At 40.8% G+C, this 25,481-nt stretch overlaps 2 protein-coding genes across 2 annotated transcripts in view; both read right to left on the bottom strand.

The window, feature by feature from the left end:
* The window catches only part of LOC133611932 (uncharacterized), a 151,676-nt gene that overhangs the window by 101,091 nt on the left and 25,104 nt on the right, over positions 1-25,481 (bottom strand). Inside the window, exons 6-8 of the mRNA XM_072913688.1 lie at positions 22,641-22,880; positions 11,477-11,818; positions 2,531-2,755 (exon numbers count right to left, since the gene is read on the bottom strand). Of these exons, the coding sequence (XP_072769789.1) occupies positions 2,531-2,755; positions 11,477-11,818; positions 22,641-22,880 (807 nt within the window). The remainder of the gene's footprint in view (positions 1-2,530; positions 2,756-11,476; positions 11,819-22,640; positions 22,881-25,481) is intronic.
* LOC140678995 (uncharacterized) lies at positions 20,854-22,453 on the bottom strand. Its single transcript, XM_072913700.1, has one exon. The coding sequence runs from the start codon at positions 22,441-22,443 to the stop codon at positions 21,157-21,159; it is 1,287 nt and encodes a 428-aa protein (XP_072769801.1). The 5' UTR covers positions 22,444-22,453; the 3' UTR covers positions 20,854-21,156.

The following is a 25,481-nucleotide window of genomic DNA, read 5'->3' as shown; positions in this document are numbered from 1 at the left end:
CCAGCACAGTCTCTTCAGCCTCCTACCATCAGGCAGACGATACAGGAGCCTGAAATCCAGGACTACGAGACTGACAAACAGTTTCTACCCACAGGCTATCAGGCTTGTGAATGCTAACTTGTGAATGCTAGCCCCCCCCGTTTTGCTTTTGTCTTTTTGAACAAAAGACAGCTACCATGACCACCCCCGAACTGTGAACCATCACTGTAGACACTTTTCACCTTTGATCACTAGATACACTTTAACTGCTGCTGTGACGCAAGGTCACCTCCATATTTATACTGTTGACTGTCAATCAGAATGTGTAATAATGTTATGTTACTTACTGTGTCTTGTATATACATTTTTATTTTTTATTTTTTATTTTAGCTAAGTACCGTGTGACTTGTTGAAGGGTGGACTAGCAAAGTAATATTTTCATTATACGGCAAACTGTCTGTTTAACTGTGCATATGACAATAAACAATCTTGAATCTTGAAGTGTTCCAACATGCTCTGACGAAAGATTGTACGCCTCCTCTTTTATTTAGACTTTCCCTGATTACATGGCAACAGCTTTTTCTAAGGGAGGGGGGTCGTAAACAGCCGTCGCCTTTGGTTACAGAACAGTTCAAAGAAAAGGTCGCCTGGAGAGGAGTCTGGTCCTGCTTCCTCTCCGCTTTGTAGTTTTCGACTCAAGTCTTTTAGCTACTATTATTTTCACATCTTTACTCTTTTTTTTCCCATTTCATTGATCTCTTCTCTCACGATCTGCCAATAAAAGCTTCAATCAATCAAAAACATTTCTAGATTTGAAATGAACCCTCTGAATACTGCTGCTGTTTGACATCGGTATTAGTTTATTTTGAACATGCATGTAGTGTAGCTACAGTGTATATGTCACATATTCACAATTCTCATTACAATATGTCCAAAAAAGGAGTAGGAAGAACTAATAATAATAATACATGTACTTGACTGGAAGTAAAATACAAAACAAAGAAAATGTAATGTAGAAATTGTGGAAGCATATTGACATGATTGTGTCACACATGATATAAGTGGTGATGTTGTTAGAACGTCAGCGTTATGACAGCTTATTTCAAATCCTGCAGCTTCATTTGCTGTTCTCACCAGCACACTGTTTCTTACTCCGGTTCTTTCTCTCCTGTGTGTGTTCTCAAGTGTCTTACAAGCGATTGTCGTTCAGTAAAACCTTTGTTGCACCTTGAACAGGAATACGGTTTTCTTCCAGAGTGTATTCTCATGTGTTTTTTCAAATGGGGATGTTGTACAAAACCTCTACCACACACTGAACAGATAAAGGGTTTTTCACCAGTATGCGTTCTTGTATGTATTACCAAGTCTTCCTTTCGGATGTATCTTTTATTGCAAATTGAGCACATGAATGGTTTATCTCCAGTGTGTATTCTCATGTGTACCAGAAGGTTTGATTGAATAGTGAAGCTTTTGTTGCACCCTGAACAGGTATAAGGTTTTTCACCAGTGTGTATTCTTGTGTGTATTTTCAAATTTTCCTTCTGACAGAATCTTTTGCCGCAAACGGAGCAAACAAAAGGTTTTTCTCCAGTGTGTGTTCTCATGTGTCTTTGAATATCTTTATTTTCTGGAAAACCGTTAAGGCAAATTGAACAGAAAAAGCGTTTTGTGTGTATTCTCGTGTGCTTTTTCAGAAGACCACCGTATTGGAACGTTTTGTCACAGTAAGAGCACTTGAATGGTTTTTCTCCATTGTGTATTCTCATGTGCAGTGCAAGGTCGGCTTGTTCAGAAAAGCTTCTGCTGCATTTTAAACAGGCGAAAGGATTTTCAGAAGAGTGTATTTTCGTGTGTCTTTTCAATTTTTGCTTGTCAGAAAATCTTTTATCGCAAACTGAGCAAGTGAACGGTTTTTCTCCCGTGTGTCTTCTCATGTGTTGTACGAGCGTTGACCGTTCCGAAAAGCTTTTTTTGCAGTTTGAACAGGAAAACGGTTTTTCTCCAGTGTGTGTTCTCATGTGTCTTATCAAATCACGTTTTGTTGTAAAACCTTTACTACAGATTGAACAGGGAAAATCTTTTTCCTCCCTGTGTGTTCTCATGTGTCTTTTCAAATTATATTTTTCTGTAAAACCTTTACTACAGATTGAACAGGAAAAATCTTTTTCCCCACTGTGTATTTTCATGTGTTTTTTCAGATAAACATTACGTGTAAAACTTTTACCACAGACTGAACAGGGAAAATCTTTTTCCTCACTGTGTGTTCTCATGTGTCTTTTTAAATGACCTTTTCGTGTAAAAACTTTACTACAGATTGAACAGGGAAAATCTTTTTCCTCGCTGTGTGTTCTCATGTGTCTTTTCAAATGACCTTTTTGTGTAAAACCTTTACGACAAATTGAACAGGAAAAATCTTTTTCCCCACTGTGTATTTTCATGTGTCTTTTAATTTTATGTTGGCGATTAAAAGTTTTGTCACAGTGAGAGCATTGAAAGTGTGTGTGGTCAGTGTCACATGTCTTAATATCACCTTTAGAATCTTTATCATCACCTTTGAACTCGTCTTCACTCTTCACAGTGACACCAGTCAATGGCATCTTGGGGACATCAACTTTCTCCAGTTCTTCAATATGCTTTTCCTCTTGACTGATGCTGTGTTCCTCCTCTTCTTCTTTAACGTGCGGGTCTTGAGGCTCCACCTCTTCCTCTTTGATGTGGGGGGGCTGTGGCTCCTCCTGTTTCATCCTGGAGGTCCACTCCTGCTGCTCAGGGAGATCTGCAGGGCACAAAAAGACAAACACATGCTTTAGAAAAGTTGTCCCGCACCAGAAAATGTTCTGATAAACAAACAAAAAAATAAATAAACAGCAGTTAAACCCGACATACTAACAAAAAAAGCTGCTCGTACACCTGAAGGACAAAACTGAACAGGACAAAAAATGGAAATGTCCATCCATCCATCCATCCATTTTCTACCGCTTATTCCCTTTGGGGTCGCGGGGGCGCTGGAGCCTATCTCAGCTACAATCGGGCGGAAGGCGGGGTACACCCTGGACAAGTCGCCACCTCATCGCAGGGCCAACACAGATAGACAGACAACATTCACACTCACATCCACACACTAGGGCCAATTTAGTGTTGCCAATCAACTTATCCCCAGGTGCATTTCTTTGGAAGTGGGAGGAAGCCGGAGAGAACATGCAAACTCCACACAGAAAGATCCCGAGCCCGGGATTGAACCCAAGACTACTCAGGACCTTCGTATTGTGAGGAAGATGCACTAACCCCTCTGCCACCGTGAAGCCCATATATATATATATATATATATATATATATATATATATGTATATGTATATATATGTATATATATATGTATATATGTATGTATATATATATATATATATGTGTATATGTGCATATATATGTATCTGATGTGAGAGGAAGGGGGGGTTTAAGCATTTTGCAATGGAGTCTGTTGAAAATGATGGAAAGTGCCCCTCTACTTAGCAAATGACGCTGTGGTCAAAGTTGGAATTACCACAAATTTCCACAAAACAAAATTTAAGGCATTCAACAATCTACTGCCGCCTGGTGGTGGATAGTGCAACCCCCAATTTGTCACGTTTCATATCAGGTAAACTGATGAATGAATCCCCTTTCTACTGTAATTCATGTGAGTATCGGTTTTGTAATTGACGAAATCCTGTGCAAATCGTGTAAAAAATGAAAAGTGGGAGAAACAGACTCTTGCCCTCAGGATGCAGGTACGCCCCTAGTAATAGGAAGGCCAAAAACAACAGATACATAAGATTCTTTGATCCCTCAGCTGTTGACTTTACAAATGAGCTTCTTCAACAAGCTTAGCTGCTATGCAGTCACTTTAGTGGGAAGCGACGTGTGATGATTAGTTTTTATTGTATTACAAATGTTTGTACCGTATTTTCCGCACTATTAGCCGCACCTAAAAACCACAAATTTTCTCAAAAGCTGACAGTGCGGCTTATAACCCGGTGCGCTTTATATATGGATTAATATTAAGATTCATTTTCATAAAGTTTAGGTCTCGCAACTACGGTAAACAGCCGCCATCTTTTTTCCCCGTAGAAGAGGAAGCGCTTCTTCTTCTACGGTAAGCAACCGCCAAGGTAAGCACCCGCCCCCATAGAAGAGGAAGCGCTTCTTCTTCTACTGTAAGCAACCACCCGCCCCCATAGAAGAAGAAGCGCGCGGATATTACGTTTCATTTCATTTGTGTGTTTACATCTGTAAAGACCACAAAATGGCTCCTATTAAGAGACACGCGTACAACGCAGAATTCAAACTCAAGGCAATAAGTCACGCAGTAGAACACGGAAATAGAGCAGCAAGGTAGAGGAAGCAACAAGATGACCTGCGCCACTAAGACAGGGAGACAGCGCCGGACGACATACGCCAACATCTGCCAGTGGATTGTAAATGCCTGGGCGGATATATCGGTCTCAACTGTGGTCCGAGCTTTCCGGAAGGCAGGATTCACGGAACTGCTGGACAACAACAGCAACATTGACTCTGATGACTTCGACGAGACGTAGCCGTCCATTTTGGATGCCGTTTTCGCCCAACTTTTTAATTCAGACACTGAAGAAGAATTCGAGGGATTTGTGGATGAGGAATAACTTCAGAAAGTGGGCTTTAAATGTTTAATTTGTGTGTTGTGTGACATTAACGTTCGAGCAACGTTGAGTTATTGATGTTACTATTGCTCTGCACTAATTTGAGTGTTACTATTTTTGTGATTGCACATTTGCACATTACATTTTGGGAGTGAACAGAGTTGTTAGAACGCTGGTTTGTAATATATTATTAAAGTTTGACTGACCTATCTGACTGTTTTTTTGACATTCCCTTTAGCGCAGCGTAGGCGCGGCTTATAACCCGGGGCGGCTTGTAGGTGAACAAAGTTTTGAAATATGCCATTCATTGAAGGTGCGGCTAATAACCCGTGGCGGCTTATAGTGCGGAAAATACGGTAGTTTTTAGCTCAATGCCTTCATGATGGTTTGTATGTTGTATGCATTTTATGTATTTGTACCTTGTTTTTACTGTCGTACCTTGTTTTTAATGACTACTGCTGCAAACCAAATTGCCCCTCGGGGACAATAAAGATTTTCTAAGTCTAAGTCTAAGAAAGGAGGTTCATTACAAAAGAGAAAGAACTGAACCACTCACAAGAAACCAAAACCAAAAAGCAAAAAAGGAAACATTAAAGGGGAACATTATCACCAGACCTATGTAAGCGTCAATATATACCTTGATGTTGCAGAAAAAAGACCATATATTTTTTTAACCGATTTCTGAACTCTAAATGGGTGAATTTTGGCGAATTAAACGCCTTTCTATTATTCGCTCTCGGAGCGATGACGTCACATCGGGAAGCAATCCGCCATTTTCTCAAACACCGAATCAAATCAGCTCTGTTATTTTCCGTTTTTTCGACTGTTTTCCGTACCTTGGAGACATCATGCCTCGTCGGTGTGTTGTCGGAGGGTGTAACAACACGAACAGGGACGGATTCAAGTTGCACCAGTGGCCCAAAGATGCGAAAGTGGCAAGAAATTGGACGTTTGTTCCGCACACTTTACCGACGAAAGCTATGCTACGACAGAGATGGCAAGAATGTGTGGATATCCTGCGACACTCAAAGCAGATGCATTTCCAACGATAAAGTCAAAAAAATCTGCCGCCAGACCCCCATTGAATCTGCCGGAGTGTGTGAGCAATTCAGGGACAAAGGCCCTCGGTAGCACGGCAAGCAATGGCGGCAGTTTGTTCCCGCAGACGAGCCAGCTAAACCCCCTGGATGTCTTGGCTCACACCGTCCCTTATGCCACCGAAGATGATCAAGAGAAGAATATCGACCCTAGCTTCCCTGGCCTGCTGACATCAACTCCAAAACTGGACAGATCAGCTTTCAGGAAAAGAGAGCGGATGAGGGTATGTCTACAGAATATATTAATTGATGAAAATTGGGCTGTCTGCACTCTCAAAGTGCATGTTGTTGCCAAATGTATTTCATATGCTGTAAACCTAGTTCATAGTTGTTAGTTTCCTTTAATGCCAAACAAACACATACCGATCGTTGGTTAGAAGGCGATCGCCGAATTCGTCCTCGCTTTCTCCCGTGTCGCTGGCTGTCGTGTCGTTTTCGCTTGCATACGGTTCAAACCGATATGGCTCAATAGCTTCAGTTTCTTCTTCAATTTCGTTTTCGCTACCTGCCTCCACACTACAACCATCCGTTTCAATACATGCGTAATCTGTTGAATCGCTTAAGCCGCTGAAATCAGAGTCTGAATCCGAGCTAATGTCGCTATAGCTTGCTGTTCTATGCGCCATGTTTGTTTGTATCGGCATCACTATGTGACGTCACAGGAAAATGGACGGGTGTTTATAACGATGGTTAAAATCAGGCACTTTGAAGCTTTTTTTAGGGATATTGCGTGATGGGTAAAATTTTGAAAAAAACTTCGAAAAATAAAATAAGCCACTGGGAACTGATTTTGATACTTGTTTTTAACCCTTGGTTAAGATTGTGATTGACTCTTCATCTAAACGGGATTAGGTGAGCGGCCCATCGCTCGGCATTCCAGCGAGAGTGGAACTTGTACAGTAAGTGTTTGTTTGAACATGGTTAGTTTGCATGTTTAGCACCTAGCAATGTTTCTGAACCTATCGTGTTGCAATAAAGCTGCAGTTATTTAGCACCTGACTTCTAAAATGTATTGCTCATCATCCTTGTGTTTGGGTTTAAAAATATAAAGTTATGGATCATAATTGTTCCCAAAGAAATTGTTGTTAGCTCTCACAAAGTATGTTTGATTGGCATTGTGGTTGATGGGGAAGGGATCTTAACATCACAGATCACATGACTGGCTTGCTAATGACCAATCAAAATGGCTTGGGAATCTTTGAGATTTATACTATTTTGATCATATCTATTTACTCCAAAACTTTGCAAATCTTTTGGTGTCTTAAGTCAGATATATATGATAATAGCTTCAGTATAGAGGCAACATGTTTTCCATTATACTGGTAAGAGACAGACATGTAGAAGCCATTTATGCTTTGTTAGGGTCTGGTTTATTTTGCTTTGGTTTGGTGAGCTGTATTCATTGTGACCACTGATGGCAGTATGACAAGGATCTATATAAGAACAAAAATGTTTTCATTAATATTAAGAAATTGCAGTTCTTGTAATCACTACCCACTCTTTCACAAGTGGGGTCCAAAATGACCCCAAGCAGTTCCTATAGACCAGGGATATTCAACTACATAATGAAGAGGGTCAAGAGCCCAAGTTCTCAGGGGCGTGTACTAGAGATGCGCGGATAGGCAATTATTTCATCCGCAACCGCATCAGAAAGTCGTCAACCATCCGCCATCCACCCGAACTAACATTTAATCAAAACCGCATCCGCCCGCACCCGCCCGTTGTTATATATCTAATATAGACGATGCAAGGCATTAGTGAGGTTATAAAGCTTTTGCCTGTTAAAGAAAGGAGACTGATCCAATGCAGCACAGACATTCAATGCGTGCCACGCTGTCACGGCCCAAACGCACACCAGTGCGCAATCATATGGGAGCCGCGCTGAGCGCACCTCCAAGCGCGTGGAGGTGCGATGTCCCTCGCACCCGCGGCGGCTCCACCCGGGCTCGCGCCCGAGGCTTCAGCGCGCACCGCGGCGGCCATCCTACTCGTCGCGGCCTAGCCCTCGCGGCTCTCTCTGCCGGCGACGGCCGGGTATGGGCCCGACGCTCCAGCGCCATCCATTTTCAGGGCTAGTTGATTCGGCAGGTGGGTCGTTACACACTCCTTAGCGGGTTCCGACTTCCATGGCCACCGTCCTGCTGTCGATATCAACCAGGGTGAGCCCCACCCCTTTCGTGAGCGCACTGCGCGCGGAGTGACCCCTGTTACGCGCCCCCGGCAACAGGGGTGGCGGGCAGGTAAGCTGCGCGGGCCGAGCGCGCGGAGTGACCCCTGTTACGAGCCCCCGGCCACGGGGGTGGCGGGCAGGTAAGCTGCGCGGGCGGAGCGCGCGGAGTGACCCCTGTTACGAGCCCCCGGCCACGGGGGTGGCAGGCAGGTAAGCTGCTTACCTGCTGCGCGTGACGCCGGCCGCGGCGAAGGCGGACGAGGCGGGGTGTCGGTGCGGTGGGTGTCGGTGGTGACCCTGGACGTGCGTCGGGCCCTTCTCGCGGATCACCTCAGCTACGGCTCCCTGTGGGGCCCTCTCGGGGGAAGGGGCCTCGGTCCCGGACCCCGGCGAGGCGTCCCTTCTCCGCTCCGTAAAAGTGTCCATCTCTTTTTTTTTTCTTCTTCTGTTGTGGCATATGCTGCAGGTGTCTGCTCGTTTTTCGTATGTGGGTAACAACATTTAACTATGTATATATATTTCCGAATTGGTTTAACTGCCACCCGCCTGAATCTATTTAAAATCAATTTTTTTTTTATTTCAACCGCCCGACCCGACCCGACCCGCGGATAAAATCTAATTTTTTTTTATTTCAACCGCCCGATCCGCGGATAATCCGCGGACTCCGCGGTTGTGTCCGCAAACCGCGCATCTCTAGCGTGTACATAACTTTAAAAAATACCTCTCTCGATCAAAATATAAAAATGGAGATAAAGGCATAATGTAATGAGAAAAAGCTGACCCGTTGATATTATTAATCAACAAAAAGACAAGTATTTTCTTTAAAAATATGGATAACCTTTACATCAGGGGTCTCAGACACGTTATTTTGTGGCCCGCACCTTTATATGAAAATTTAATTTTAGTGTGGCCCGCGATTTTTATATGAATGGCGCTTGACAGCGTCATACTTGCCAACCCTCCCGATTTTTCCGGGAGACTCCCAAATTTCAAGGCAACCATTCTCTCGAATGTCTTCACCCAAACAACAATATTAAAGGCGTGCCGTGATGTCACTGCCTTTAGCGCCCTCTACAACCTGTACAAACAGCGTGCCGGCCTAGTCACATGTTGTATATGGCTTCTGTACACACAAGTAAGTGACTGCAAGGCATACTTGGTCAACAGCCACACAGGTCACACTGAGGGTGGCTGTACAAACAAGTTTAACACTGTTACAAATATGCGCCACACTGTGAACTAGGGATGTCCCGATCCGATATTTGGATCGGATCGGCCGCCGATATTTGCAAAAAAATGCGTATCGGCAAGGCATGGGAAAATGCCGATCCAGATCCAGTTTAAAAAAAACTCCGGTCCGTGTTTTCCAACGCACCGATTTAAAAAATACATTCCACTTTTCTGCTGCTCCCTAATTTCCGTTCCGCATTTTCCAGCACACCTTCAACACATCCACAGGTCTGTGGATTCTCACACAGTTGCTTTTAGCTGCTGGCATTACACGACAGGCTCTTCTCACTCTTTCCTGTGTCTCCCTCTCACAGACAGCAAGTGCACCTTCTTATTGTCACGTCATACGTCACATATGTATACGCCCTCTCCCAGCAGAGAGCGAGGTAGCAGCATGGCTAACGTTAGCTGTGATGCTAGCGCAGCCGCTAAGGTGCGCGCCTGCTCAAGCGTCCTCTGCGCACGGCAAATCTATGCCACGCACAAAATCAAATAAAAAAATAAGCGCATAACAATTTTCGACACACGGACACGACAGAGAAAACAGCTTTCGTCATCATTGTTCAAATATTGTGACGTCTGTCGAGACGCTTATCTCCATTCGGTGCCACACGTCCACACCATCAAAATGCCGAGGCAAACATTTCCACATCAACACCGTATGAAAAAAATAGTCATTTTTTTAAAGTTGTGATTTCCTTCTCTGCATGAAAGTTTAAAAGTAGCATATATTAATGCAGTATGAAGAAGAATGTTTTAATGTAGACACATGGAATCATCATACTGCTGTGATTATATGCATCAAGTATTCATTCAAGGCTAAGGCAAAATATCGAGATATATATTGTGTATCGCAATATGGCCTTAAAATATCGCAATATTAAAAAAAGGCCATATCGCCCAGCCCTAGTTCAATGATGCCATTTCTGTTTGTCATGTATAATTTTGTCTATTTTGTGTTTATCCTTGAATAAACAGGTCAGTTTCTTGTTACCAACCATTGTGTATTATTCAAACTCACCTAATTCAGCTGGCTAGTTGTTATCAAGAGTATCCATCCATCCATTTTCTACCGCTTATTCCCTTTTGGGGTCGCGGGGGGCGCTGGAGCCTATCTCAGAGTACTAAAACCCTTTTCAACATGATTCTGACAACTAAGTAGGCTAAATAACTTTAAACTTTAATACATGCTCGGATAGGCCAGTATCGGTCAGTATCGGTATCGGATCGGAAGTGCAAAAACAATATCGGTATCGGATCGGAAGTGCAAAAACCTGGATCGGGACATCCCTACTGTGAACCCACACCAAACAAGAATGACAAACACATTTCGGGAGAACATCCGCACCGTAAGACAACATAAACACAACAGAACAAATACCCAGAACCCCTTGCAGCCTTAACTCTTCCGTGCTGCAATATACACCCCCGCTAGCACCAAACCCTGCGCCCCCACACATCAAATCCCCCCCTCCATGAATCGGTTGAGATGGGAGGGGTTGGGGGGGGGGGGATGTTGGTGGTAGCGGGGGTGTATATTGCAGCCCGGAAGAGTTAGGGCTGCAAGGTGTTCTGAGTATTTGTTCTGTTGTGTTTATGTTGTCTTACGGTGCGGATGTTCTCCCGAAATGTGTTTTTCATTCTTGTTTGGTGTGGGTTCACAGTGTGGCGCATATTTGTAACAGTGATAAAGTTGACTATACGGCCACCCTCAGTGTGACCTGTATGGCTGTTGATCAAGTATGTCTTGCAGTCACTTACGTGTGTCTGCAGAAGCCTCATACAACATGTCACTGGGCCGGCACGCTGTTTGTATGGTGAAAAAGCGGACGCGACGAGAGGTTGTAGAGGACGTTAAAGGCAGTGCTATCACAGCACGCCCTTAATATTATTGTCCGGGTGAAAATCGGGACAAATTCGGGGGAATGGTTGCCCCGGGAGATTGTCAGGAGGGGCACTGAAATTCGGGAGTCTCCCGGAAAAATCGGGACGGTTGGCAAGTATGCTGCTAGGGCGGGATAGCCATTCAAAGAAGGTGAATTCATTAAAAAGTGATTGTTAGATTTTTTTAAGAAATGTTTTCTTGCGGCCCAGCCTCACCCAGTTTCTGCATCCAGTGGCCCCCAGGTAAATTGAGTTTGAGACCCCTGCTTTACATGATGGCGTCACGTTCAAAACCCACTCCTATTCTGTTTTACCCAACATAATATTGTTGAAAATAATCGTAATTATTAATTTGGCTGTAATTGTGCAGAAGTATGTCTAAGACTAGATCTCATATATGAACACACGTTTTTTTATCCAACAAGTGCAGTTACGTCTTATGGCCATCTGGATGTTGTGCTTACTTGGACTGTGATGAAGCCGTGAGGACTCAGGTGGTTTCTCTTCATGGTCTTCAGTCTTTACAGAGACACCAGTCAGTGGAAACTTGGTGAGATCAGCCTCCTCCTGTCCTAGAAGACACTCTCTCTCCCCTTCTTCGTGAATGTAGGGGGACTGCAGATGCTCCTCTTCTTCCATACCTTGGGGATGCTGTGTATTCTCCTTTTCCTCTTTAATTTTAGGGGACTGTGGATCCTCTTCTTCTTTTACATGGGGTGGCTGTGGATAGTCGCACTCCAAAGTGAAGCTGCCCCCCTGCAGAGGAGGGAGACATGTTTCTTGATGTCCAATCAGCTGATGGATGTCTACAGGACACAAAACAAAACACACATTTTAACTTATACATGTTACATATAATATGGTACATGGAATATAAGGTTGCAGCTATTGAATATTTTGACTAAAACAAATTTCTTCGATTAATCGAGTAATTGGAAAAACATATTTGCTTGATTAAAAAGCCATTATAAATATACATAAGAGAAAACAAGGAGTTTCTCTGAATATTGAACCCTTTTAAAATGACTAAGACTAAATGACAAATTAAAGTATATTCATGGATTTTCATTTTTGAACCCTCAATTTAGAACAGCTTAATAGAAATTAGATGAATATTGGCCGCAAGATTTTGTTTTTGCAGCGTTCAAACAAAAACGAAGACAATTACCGCATTAAAGCACATTAGACATTGTTACTTATTTATATTTTATCATCAACCACAAGTGAAACACACACTTCTTGCTTCTATCAGTTGTCTCCGAGAAATGATAAACCATTGATTCATGAAAAAAAAAAGTTTTTATTTTCCATCCCTTTAACTCACAGGTCTGTTGCGACGTCATCATGTAATTTGTTATCCGTTTCTGATACGGAATTGATATGAAAAATAGCAAAAGTCGTATGAATTTATAAGACTGGAGACAAACACCAATTTACAAATTACAGACCTCCTTCTTTATTCCACAAAAAAAATGTAAGTATTGAAAAACTTTAACAAAAAATTGGAGAAATTCATAAATAAAAATGAAACACTCACATAAAATCAATTCATCAAATTATTTAACCTAAATAACAGAAGAGATCACCAATGCAATATATAGCGAAAAGTGTGCTGCTGCAGTCTTAATGGATTTAACAAAAGCATTTGACACAATCAATCATAATATCTTAATAAACAAATTAGAACATATGTAGGGATGTAACGGTAAACGGTATAATGATAAACCGTGGTAAAAATACAGACGGTTAGTAATACCGTTTTAATTTTTAATTGCAATAATGGAGACGGATGCATTTGTCTCACACTAAAAGTATACAGCGAAGGAGAAAAAATCAGCTGCTGTGACAGAGTTAATAATGTGAGGAAACATGCAGCAGGCGATGTGTCGGGAATGTTGTCACAACTTGTTTATAAAGTCTTTATTAGTGTTCAAATAACAAATACTAGCTAAAATGTTTTGTCATCTCATCGAATTGAACGCAGGCTGAGAAGATTGTGTATTCGATGTGAGAGGTATCACTCCTGTTTATTTTTGTAGGCCAAACTGTGGGTGTTGTTGGAGAAGAACAAAGCTTGTTTATTAGATTTTATTTTCAATAGCCAAACTGCTTTGTGTTTTATTTTGATATCAAAAAGTAAACAATGTATTTTTGACATTACTGGTGTGTTTTTCATTTCATAAAGTTAGTATTTTAAAAACCATTCATGTGACTTAGCAGGTTGTTATTTATTTCTGCTGATAATGTACATACATTAGTGCATACCTTTCTCTATCAAAATGTAAACATTTTCACATTTATTTTATTTATTTTCTACCATATTACTTTGCATGTAATGTTTGTGTTGCATTCACATGCACATTCAATTTATACTTGAAACAGCATATGTATCTACAATAATGTTTCTTCTACAAAGGAAATCATTTTCAATGTGTTTTTTTAATATAAAACTTGGTTTAAAAGATTTCAGTACTATTTGAACATTTTGAGCACATTTAAAAATACCGGGATAATGATGATAACCGTGATAAATTTGGTCACAACAATAGAAATTTTCATACCGTAAATGTTCATGTTGCTGCTGACGTTTAAACATGTCCTTTTAAACCAGGGCTCTTCATTTCACATGTTGGTCTTTTATGTTTGTTAGCTAAAGGATTTTGAGCATAGCTAAATATTTGTTAAAGAAGATTAGAGATTTTAATTATCTTATATTATTTTCAAGGCTTTTTCTTATCTCAAAACACCTTGATGTGGGAACCTATTATGCAAAACCTACTTTTCTTAGCTGTTCGTACCTGTTTTTGTGTATTTGGGATCCTCATCAGGCCTGAAAATGTTCAATGGAGGCATGGTGGAGCTATTTAGTTATGTCAATGGATATTTCCAATAATGGGTTAGTTTATGGACCAAGTTATATCAGGATATGAGTTTTGATCCATATCGACCAGCCCTACACTAGTGTTACCGACAGTGCTAGCACAGTTCAGGGATGTTCTGTCTTTAATTGAGCGTTACAGTAGGCCTAATGATGGCAATGTTTATATGTATGAGTGCACATGTGTACCTTGTTTGAGTGTTCATAAAGAAATTGTGATATTTTATATTGCTCCTATTTTTTTTCACCGTGGCACAGTGGAAAAAGCTAAGCGTACAGCCCTGATTCCGCTTCGGCAGTTCTAACGCATCTTCTCAGGTCGGTACAACGCTCTGTCACCTGACCTGAAGGCGGAGTCACGGGCCCGGAGAAGCATACGGACATGGCTCGTCTTCAAGGGCTTCTGATTAGGGAACACCCGGATGCACTTATCCACAATTCTCAAATCAGCAGTTGATGTAAGACAGTCCTGCGTCTGTGAAGGACTTCATGGTAGAAGGCATCCCACTGTGTATATTCAAAGGAGTCCTGAAGTCGGGGGAGGGCGTCCTCGGGCCAGGTGGTGATGGTCCTCTTTGTGGGCTTTTGCAAGGAGTGAGCGTTGGTCTGACCTACCCAGGTGGGGGAGCAGTACAGCTCTGTAGGCATGCTAGATGTTTGAATACACTGAATTGTTTTCCCCCTTGCTGGGAATTGTATGTGTTCTTACAATTTTGGTAATACAGTCTTAAGATTTGCTGTATTAAAGTTTCCTCCAATTGTTAGAAAGTCCACTGTTTAATATGTTTGTGTGTATGCTTCACTCATGAGAGTATTTGGTGCACATCGTTTTGTCCTACTAATTTCGGCGGTTCTTGAACTCACCATAGTGTGGACTGTGACGCAACAGTTTGTTTAACATGTAAAATCTTCCACTCCTCCTTTGTCTCATTTTGTCCACCAAACATTTTATGCTGTGCATGAATGCACAAAAAGTGCGCTTGGTTGATGTTATTGACTTGTTGGAGTACTAATCAGGCATTTTTGGTCACTTGCATGACTGCAAGCTAATCAATGCTAACATGGTATTTAGGCTAGCTGTATGTACATATTACATCATTATGACTCATTTGTAGGTATATTTGAGCTCATTTAATATCCTTTATTTTCATCCTCTTTGTATATAATTTAGTTTTGCATGTCTCATGACTAGGGATGTCCGATAATATCGGACTGCCAATAAATGCTTTAAAAAATGTAATATCAGAAACTATCGGTATCAAAATTATTGGTATCGGTTTCAAAAAGTAAAATGTATGACTTTTTAAAACGCCGCTGTGTACACGGACGTAGCGAGAAGTACAGAGCGCCAATAAACCTTAAAGGCACTTCCTTTGTGTCAACAACCATACAGGTCACACTGAGGGTGGCCGTATAAACAAATGTAACACTGTTACAAAAATGCACCACACTGTGAACCCACACCAAACAAGAATGACAAACACATTTCGGGAGAACATCCGCACCGTAACACAACATAAACACAACAGAACAAATACCCAGAACCCCTTGCAGCACTAACTCTTCCGGGACGCTACAATATACACCCCTCCGCTACCCCTCAACTCCCCCACCTTAACCCCACCCGCCTCAACCTCCTCATGCTCTCTCAGGGAGAGCATGTGTCAATTTCCAAGCTGCTGTTTTGAGGCATGTCAAAAAAAAAAAAAAAATATGGCAGTGCCTTGTTGGCATTTTTTCCCATAACTTGAGTTTAATTATTTTTGGAAAACCTTGTTACATTGTTTAATGCATCCAGCGGGGCATCACAACAAAATTAGGCATAATAATGTGTTAATTCCACGACTGTGTATATCGTATCGGTTGATATCGGAATCGGTAATTAAGAGTTGGACAATAACGGAATATCGGGAAAAAAGCCATTATCAGACATCTCTACTCATGACACATTATTTGTATGTAACATTGGCTGCATTTCAGATAGTTGTTTGTGTGCCATGTTGTTCCAGACCACAGCAAACATTACCTAGCTTGCTAAAGATTGTAATAAATCTATTAAAAGAAGACAGCTTGCCATTTCCTTTAACTTGGACACACACATCTATACTTTTGGCCATTAAAAGCCAGTCATTTCCAGGAGTTATCTCACCTTCTGAGTAGACTCTGATTTACTAATGCTGTCTAATGTGTAGAATAAATATTACATTTCAACATTTCTGTCAACGACGATTTGCTTCAGCCTGCGACACATAGTCATTTTGATAGTAGGCTACTATAGCTAATGTAGACATTTACATCATGTGTTTCCTTCATTATTAGACTTATATACGGCTTTTAATTTTTTGCGGCTCCAGACAGATTTGTTTGTTGTATTTTTGGTCCAATATGGCTCTTTCAAGGTTTTGGGTTGCCGACCCCTGCTTTAAATAAACAATGATTTGTCTCCTTTCCTGAAACTGTCCTGTTTGCATGAACAATATAAAAACAAAGCAGTGCATCATCCTCACAAGACAATAAACAATCAATCCTTCTAAAGACATAAATATTCAAGCATTGTGTTAATAAATAAACATAAAGCTTGCAAACACGTGAGAGTAAGAATGAAACAAACCTGTACTGAGTAAGACAAGTTGATGTTTCTTGAGAACAGCGTCCAGTAGTTGATGTTGCTTTGTTGAAGAAAGTTCCTCCTCGTACTCTGCTATCATTCCTTCGCACATTTTCACACAATCACGACACTTTACACTCACATTTGATCTTTATAATAACCCCCGAGTCTCTTTGTTAGCAGCTAGCAAGCTAAGCTAACTAGCGCTAAGCTAGCACGTACGTAAAGTATCCAAACACAAACTATCATGAACGATGTTTAACTCCATTAAACGACATAAGTGTACACATTCGAACAGATTAAGAACGCAGGACTCTAAAGACTGCAATAACGTCTTCTTCATCAAACGCCATTTTGACTTACCATCGTCCTGTTTTATTCGCGCGCTATTGTCAGATCTCGCGAGAAAGCCCCAAACGCCCTCCAGCACTGCGCATGCGCTCTTCTTAAAGCGACAGTACGACATATCTGGGGGACATCGCTACACATTTCATTTTTTTTTGTCGGCAAAACAGTTTTTAATTCACCTGGTTACTGACACACATTTAATTATATGATAGCGCTGGTCTTATGATCACTTTTATCCGTCACAGAGCGCCTCCACAGCTGAACGACATGAACTCCGCCACATGGTGGCGCCATTCTTTGAATAGCCGCTTTTGGAACATTAAGGAACTTATTTGGGTCTAAAAATAAAAACAAAACAAAAAAGATGCACCAGATGCAAGGTTTTACTTCCAAAGTTCCGTGCATCAATCAATCAATCAATCAATGTTTACTTATACAGCCCTAAATCACGAGTGTCTCAAAGGGCTGCACAAGCACCAACGACATCCTCGGCTCAGATCCCACATCAGGGCAAGGACAAAATCAACCCAATAAGATGACAATGAGAAACCTTGGAGGGGACCGCAGATGTGGGTGACCCCCCTGGGCGACCGGTGCAATGGACGTCGAGTGAATCTGGTTAATAGTGTGAGAGTCCAGTCCATAGTGGACCTAACATAATAGTGAGAGTCCAGTCCATAGTGGATCCAACATAATATAGAGAGTCCAGTTCATAGTGGATCTACAAACCCCGTTTCCATATGAGTTGGGAAATTGTGTTAGATGTAAATATAAACGGAATACAATGATTTGCAAATCATTTTCAACCCATATTCAGTTGAATATGCTACAAAGACAACATATTTGATGTTCAAACTGATAAACTTTTTTTTTTCAAATAATCATTAACTTTAGAATTTGATGCCAGCAACACGTGACAAAGAAGTTGGGAAAGGTGGCAATAAATACTGATAAAGTTGAGGAATGCTCATCAAACACTTATTTGGAACATCCCACAGGTGAACAGGCAAATTGGGAACAGGTGGGTGCCATGATTGGGTATAAAAGTAGATTCCATGAAATGCTCAGTCATTCACAAACAAAGATGGGGCGAGGGTCACCACTTTGTCAACAAATGTGTGAGCAAATTGTTGGAACAGTTTAAGAAAAACCTTTCTCAACCAGCTATTGCAAGGAATTTAGGGATTTCACCATCTACGGTCCGTAATATCATCAAAGAGTTCAGAGAATCTGGAGAAATCACTGCACGTAAGCAGCTAAGCCCGTGACCTTCGATCCCTCAGGCTGTACTGCATCAACAAGCGACATCAGTGTGTAAAGGATATCACCACACGGGCTCAGGAACACTTCAGAAACCCACTGTCAGTAACTACAGTTGGTCGCTACATCTGTAAGTGAAAGTTAAAACTCTCCTAAGCAAGGCGAAAACCGTTTATCAACAACACCCAGAAATGCCGTCGGCTTCGCTGGGCCTGAGCTCATCTAAGATGGACTGATACAAAGTGGAAAAGTGTTCTGTGGTCTGACGAGTCCACATTTCAAATTGTTTTTGGAAACTGTGGACATTGTGTCCTCCGGACCAAAGAGGAAAAGAACCATCCGGATTGTTATAGGCGCAAAGTTGAAAAGCCAGCATGTGTGATGGTATGGGGGTGTATTAGTGCCCAAGACATGGGTAACTTACACATCTGTGAAGGCGCCATTAACGCTGAAAGGTACATACAGGTTTTGGAGCAACATATGTTGCCATCCAAGCAACGTTACCATGGACGCCCCTGCTTATTTCAGCAAGACAATGCCAAGCCACGTGTTACATCAACGTGGCTTCATAGTAAAAGAGTGCGGGTACTAGACTGGCCTGCCTGTAGTCTAGACCTGTCTGCCATTGAAAATGTGTGGCGCATTATGAAGCCTAAAATAGCACAACGGAGACCCCCGGACTGTTGAACAACTTAAGCTGTACATCAAGCAAGAATGGGAAAGAATTCAACCTGAGAAGCTTAAAAAATGTGTCTCCTCAGTTCCCAATCGTTCATTGAGTGTTGTTAAAAAAGGTGATGTAACACAGTGGTGAACATGCCCTTTCCCAACTACTTCGGCACATGTTGCAGCCATGAAATTCTAAGTTAATTATTATTTGCAAAAAAAAAAAAAAAGTTTATGAGTTTGAACATCAAATATGTTGTCTTTGTAGTGCTTCAATTGAATATGGGTTGAAAAGGATTTGCAAATCATTGTATTCCGTTTATATTTACATCTAACACAATTTCCCAACTCATATGGAAACGGGGTTTGTACATTGACATCAGCGGAGGAGAAGCTGACGAGAAAGGGTCTCAAATCTAAACGTTTGTACAAGGAAAAATTCTCAAATAGGAGGGGTTCGTAAATTGAGGTTCCACTGTAGTAAAATGTATTATCATTTAGTGGACACTGTGGTTTTAGTCAAATATTAAGATTACTTGAGAATTCTTCGCGACACTAATGCTGTAAAGAAAGTCGGGGGGGGGGGGGGGGGGGGGGGGTGTTTGTTTCATTTCTTTCTTCCCATGAGTTGACTTTCCAGTCCGGTCAAAGTCCTCTGGTTTAGAAATGTCAGCTGCAGACGATTGAACAATCTTTGGCTTTAAATATCTGCTCCTGAGTGCTGCTTCTCATACATGACTTATGACACATACCAATACGATACAAAAGGATAAATAACTAATTTCCTTTCATACAATTCATATATCACAAGATCAAGATGAATATGAAACCAAGTTTGTTGAATGCAAATGAAATTAGGTCTAATTTTATTTTCACTAATTCATATTTGGACTTCTTGTCCTTTTGCATTATGATTTGAAATATAACAGTGACGTTTTGCCTCTTGGTTAAGAGTCAGAATAGTATGTATTTATTCTGCTTTACATTATTTCATTCCTAAATAATGCTCAGCAGCTTCCACCACCGTCTTCATCATCATTCTTTATTTCTTGTCCCAACAATATTTCTTTCATCAGCGCCAATGTTGTTTAGTGCATTTCTGTCTTGTAACTTTGCACTTGTTTAGCATGTTTTTGGACTGCACGTCCCACACGTGCAGCACTATGCTCCCCACCCCACTTAAAACACATTAGCTTAGCATCTTTAGCACATTTACCATAAGCATATTTGTCAGGTTCGAACACTGATGACATCTATTAACCAAGACAAGAAGCAAGGAATTAAACAGACAGAATTAAATTTGGCTCAATTGAGGAGAGCGCGTACACCTGTACCCTTGTACAGTGTTCCAACACACTCTGACGAAATATTATACACCTCCTCTTTTATTTGGACTTTCCCCGATTACATGGCAACAGCTGTTTCTAAGGGAGGGGGGTCGTAAACAGCCATCGCCTTTGGTTACAGAACAGACCAAAGATAAGGTCATAAAACAGTTCAAAGAAAAGGTCGCCTGGAGGGGAGTCTGGTCCTGCTTCCTCTCCGCTTTGTAGTTCCTGGGTCAAGACAACATCCTTCTGTGGATTACAATACATAAAAGAAACAGAACACCTTCATGTTGCTTCCCATCCTACACAGTGGAGTTTTACATGCCTTCTGCTTGGTAAGATCAAAGACAGCTTTTGCCTGCTTGCCGGGAACTCATGGCCACACACAGTTTTGTGATAACTTGGATACAATTATTCTGACAATGTTCTCCTCCACACTTTGCACATCTTTGTTTCCATTGACATGGTTGTATTGTGTGTCCACTTCTTTCAGATCTAAAAGGAACCAAAGTGTTTGTGGGATAGATTCCCTCACTTTGTCATTCCTACATCACATTCACAAACACCAGTCAAATAAACTGTCACTTCTCCCTCCTCTTAAAGTCTCACGTCTTTTGGCATCTATTATTTTCACATCTTTACTCTTTTTTCCCCCATTTCCTTCATCTCTTCTCTCACGATCTGCCAATAAAAGCTTCAATCAATCAAAAACATTTCTAGATTTGAAATGAACCCTCTGAATACTGCTGCTGTTTGACATCGGTATTAGTTTATTTTGAACATGCATGTAGAGTAGCTACAGTGTATACGTCCCATATTCACAATTTCTCATTACAATATGTCCAAAAAAGGAGTAGGAAGAACTAATAATAATAATACATGTACTTGACTGGAAGTAAAATACAAAACAAAGAAAATGTAATCTAGAAATGGTGGAAGCATATTGACATGATTGTGTCACACATGATATAAGTGGTGATGTTAGAACGTCAGCGTTATGACAGTTTATTTCAAATCCTGCAGCTTCATTTGCTGTTCTCACCAGCACACTGTTTCTTACTCCGGTACTTTCTCTCCTGTGTGTGTTCTCAAGTGTCTTACAAGCGATTGTCGTTCGGTAAAACCTTTGTTGCACCTTGAACAGGAATATGGTTTTTTTCCAGAGTGTATTCTCATGTGTTTTTTCAAATAGGGATGTTGTGCAAAACCTCTACCACACACTGAACAGATAAAGGGTTTTTCACCAGTATGCTTTCTTGTGTGTATTACCAAGTCTTCCTTTCGGATGTATCTTTTATTGCAAGTTGAGCACATGAATGGTTTATCTCCAGTGTGTATTCTCATGTGTACCAGAAGGTTTGCTCGAATAGTGAAGCTTTTGTTGCACCCTGAACAGGAAAAAGGTTTTTCACCAGTATGTATTCTTGTGTGTATTTTCAAACTTTGCTTCAAACAGAATCTTTTGCCGCAAACGGAGCAAACGAAAGGTTTTTCTCCAGTGTGTGTTCTCATGTGTCTTTGAAAATCTTTATTTTCTGAAAAACCGTTAAAGCAAATTGAACAGAAAAAGCGTTTTTCGCCTGTGTGTACTCTTGTGTGCTTTTTCAGATGACAACCGTATTGAAACGTTTTGTCACAGTAAGAGCACTTCAATGGTTTTTCACCGTTGTGTATTCTCATGTGCATTTTCAGATGACCACTGTATTGGAACGTTTTGGCACAGTAAGAGCACTTGAATGGTTTTTCTCCGTCGTGTATTCTCATGTGCAATACAAAGTTGGCTTGTTCAGAAAAGCTTCTGCTGCATTTTAAACAGATGAAAGGATCAGTGTGTATTTTCGTGTGTCTTTTCAAATTTTTCTTGGTAGAAAATCTTTTATCGCAAACTGAGCAAATGAATGGTTTTTCTCCAGTGTGTCTTCTCATGTGTTGTACAAGCGTTGATCGTTCCGAAAAGCTTTTTTTGCAGTTTGAACAGGAAAACGGTTTTTCTCCAGTGTGTCTTCTCATGTGTCTTATCAATTCACATTTTGCTGTAAAACCTTTACCACAGATTGAACAGGGGAAATCTTTTTCCTCGCTGTGTGTGCTCATGTGTCTTTTCAAATTACCCTTTGCTGTAAAACCTTTACTACAGATTGAACAGGAAAAATCCTTTTCCCCACTGTGTATTTTCATGTGTGTTTTCAGATAAGCATTATTTCTAAAACTTTTACCACAGATTGAACAGGAAATGTGTTTTTCTCCAGTGTGTGTTCTCATGTGTATTTTCAAATCTCTTTGTGTAAAACCTTTACTACAGATTGAACAGGGAAAATCTTTATCCTCACTGTGTATTTTCATGTGTCTTTTCAAATGACTTTTTTGTGTATAACCTTTACTACAGATTGAACAGGAAAAATCTTTTTCCCCACTGTGTATTTTCATGTGTCTTTTCATTTTATGTTGGCAATTAAAAGTTTTGTCACAGTGAGAGCATTGAAAGTGTGTGTGGTCAGTGTCACATGTCTTAATATCACCTTTAGAATCTTTATCATCACCTTTGAACTCGTCTTCACTCTTCACAGTGACACCAGTCAATGGCATCTTGGGGACATCAACTTTCTCCAGTTCTTCAATATGCTTTTCTTCTTGACTGATGCTGTGTTCCTCCTCTTCTTCTTTAATGTGCGGGTCTTGAGGCTCCACCTCTTCCTCTTTGATGTGGGGGGACTGTGGCTCCTCCTGCTTCATCCTGGAGGTCCACTCCTGCTGCTCAGGGAGATGTTCTTCACAGACATCTGCAAGGCACAAAAAGACAAACAAGTTGACTTTATATGCTTATTTGTGTTTCATTGTATCCACTTCATCATATCCAATTGTATTATGCAAAGTATGTGAAAATACTGTCTAAACATCAGCAAATGACAAGAAATTCAGTCAGCAATTATGAAATATTCCGCTTCAAATGTCTTGGCAATTTCCGTAGATTCGGGGTGGGATGACATCACGAGTAATGCTTCTGCACTCTGACCTTATCAGGTCAGTCATACTGGAAATAATTATGTCAGAAAAGAACACATATGTTTGGCTTTTCTTATGCATTCCAAATGGTAAATACACACCTAACAGTTGAGTCTTGCATGTACAAAAGCAGTGAAGTTGTCAAGTTGTGTAAATGGTAAATAAAAAGAGAATACAATGATTTGCAAATCCTTTTCAACTTATATTCAATTGAATAGACTGCAAAGACAAGATATTTAATGTTCCAACTGGAAAACTTTATTTTTTGCCAATATTAGCTCATTTGGAATTTGATGCCTGCAACATGTTTCGAAAAAGCTGGCACAAGTGGCCGAAAAGACTGAGAAGGTTGAAAAGTTCCATGAAATGCTCAGTCATTCACAAACAAGGATGGGGCAAGGGTCACCACTTTGTGAACAAATGCGTGAGCAACTTGTCGAACAGTTCAAGAACAACATTTCTCAAAAGCAATTGCAAGGAATTTAGAGATTTCACCATCTACGGTCCCTAATATCATCAAAGGGTTCAGAGAATCTGGAGAAATTAATGCATGTAAGCGATGATATGACGGACCAGGCGGTACTGCATCAAAAAGCAACATCAGTGTGTAAAGGATATCACCACACGGGCTCAGGAACACTTCAGAAAACCACTGTCAGTAACTACAGTCCGTGGCTACATTTGTGAGTGCAAGTTAAAACTCTACTATGCAAAACGAAACATTTATCAACAACACCCAGAAACACTTGGCTGGACTCGAGCTCATATAAGATGGACTGATGCTAATGGGGAAAAGTGTTCTGTGGTCTGACAAGTCCACATTTCAAATTGTTTTTTGAAACTGTGGACGTCGTGTCCTCCGGAACAAAGAGGAAAATAACCATCCGGATTGTTCGAGGCGCAAAGTTCAAAAGCCAGCATCTGTGATGGTATGGAGGTGTATCTGCAAAGACTCCTCCCACCCCCACCAAGGACTGTTTTCACTGCTGGACTCTAGAAAGAGGTTCCGCAGCCTCCGAAGCAGAACCTCCAGGTTCTGTAACAGCTTCTTCCCTCAAGCCGTAAGACTCTTGAACGCATCATAATTAAATTATCCCCTCAACTCCCCCCAAAATGGATTAACTCGCTGGAATAAAAAAGACAATATAACATACATGCATAAATGTGGACGCATGTGAAAAAGTGCAATATATTTATCTGTACAGTAATCTATTTATTTATTTATTTATATTAATATATTTATTTATTTTATATATATATATTATATATATTATTTATTAATTTATATATGCACCTTATTGCTTTTTTATCCTGCACTACCATGAGCTTATGTAACGAAATTTTGTTCTTATCTGTGCTGTAAAGTTCAAATTTGAATGACAATAAAAAGGAAGTCTAAGTATTAGTGCCCAAGACATGGGTAACTTACACATCTGTGAAGGCACCATTGATGCTGAAAGGTACATACAGGTTTTGGAGCAACATATGTTGCCATCCAAGCAACGTTATCATGGACGCCCCTGCTTATTTCAGCAAGACAATGCCAAGCCACGTGTTACAACAGCGTGGCTTCATAGTAAAAGAGTGCGGGTACTAGACTGGCCTGCCTGTAGTCCAGACCTGTCTCCAATTGAAAATGTGTGGCGCATTATGAAGCCTAAAATACCACAACGGAGACCCCCGGACTGTTGAACAACTTAAGCTGTACATCAAGCAAGAATGGGAAAGAATTCCACCTGAAAAGCTTAAAAAATGTGTCTCCTCAGTTCCCAAACGTTTACTAAGTGTTGTTAAAAGGAAAGGCCATGTAACACAGTGGTAAAAATGCCCCTGTGCCAACTTTTTTGCAATGTGTTGCTGCCATTAAATTCTAAGTTAATGATTATATGCTAAAAAAAAAAAAAAATAGTTTCTCAGTTCGAACATTAAATATCTTGTCTTTGCAGTCTATTCAATTGAATATAAGTCGAAAAGGATTTGCAAATCATTGTATTCTGTTTTTATTTACAAATTACACAACGTGACAAATTCACTGGTTTTGGGTTTTGGACTAACCTAGTGGCGTCCAAAGTGGCTAAGGGCAATTTTTTGCCCGGATTATTTTGGTTTGTTTTTTAGGGAGGCTGTTCCAGGACATTGACATGAGAACATGTTCTGTATCTGGACCTATTTAAATATTAGTGCAGCGCCAAGTAAGTGACTTGTCTTAATTGTGCGGCTATGATCTTCCTCACTTCAGCGTACATTTTTGGTAGCATTTCTCGTGCGAAATATGCAACTGGAGAACAGTTTTGATTTAGGCTTACATGGTAAACAACTCAAATGAATGTTTTATCCAGGCGCATACATTTGTCCAAATGTGGCCAGTAGACGCATTC

Source organism: Nerophis lumbriciformis, linkage group LG08, assembly GCF_033978685.3.
Source record: "Nerophis lumbriciformis linkage group LG08, RoL_Nlum_v2.1, whole genome shotgun sequence".
In the NCBI taxonomy this organism is placed as follows: Eukaryota; Metazoa; Chordata; class Actinopteri; order Syngnathiformes; family Syngnathidae; genus Nerophis; species Nerophis lumbriciformis.
This window is presented reverse-complemented; position numbering and strand designations above follow the sequence as displayed.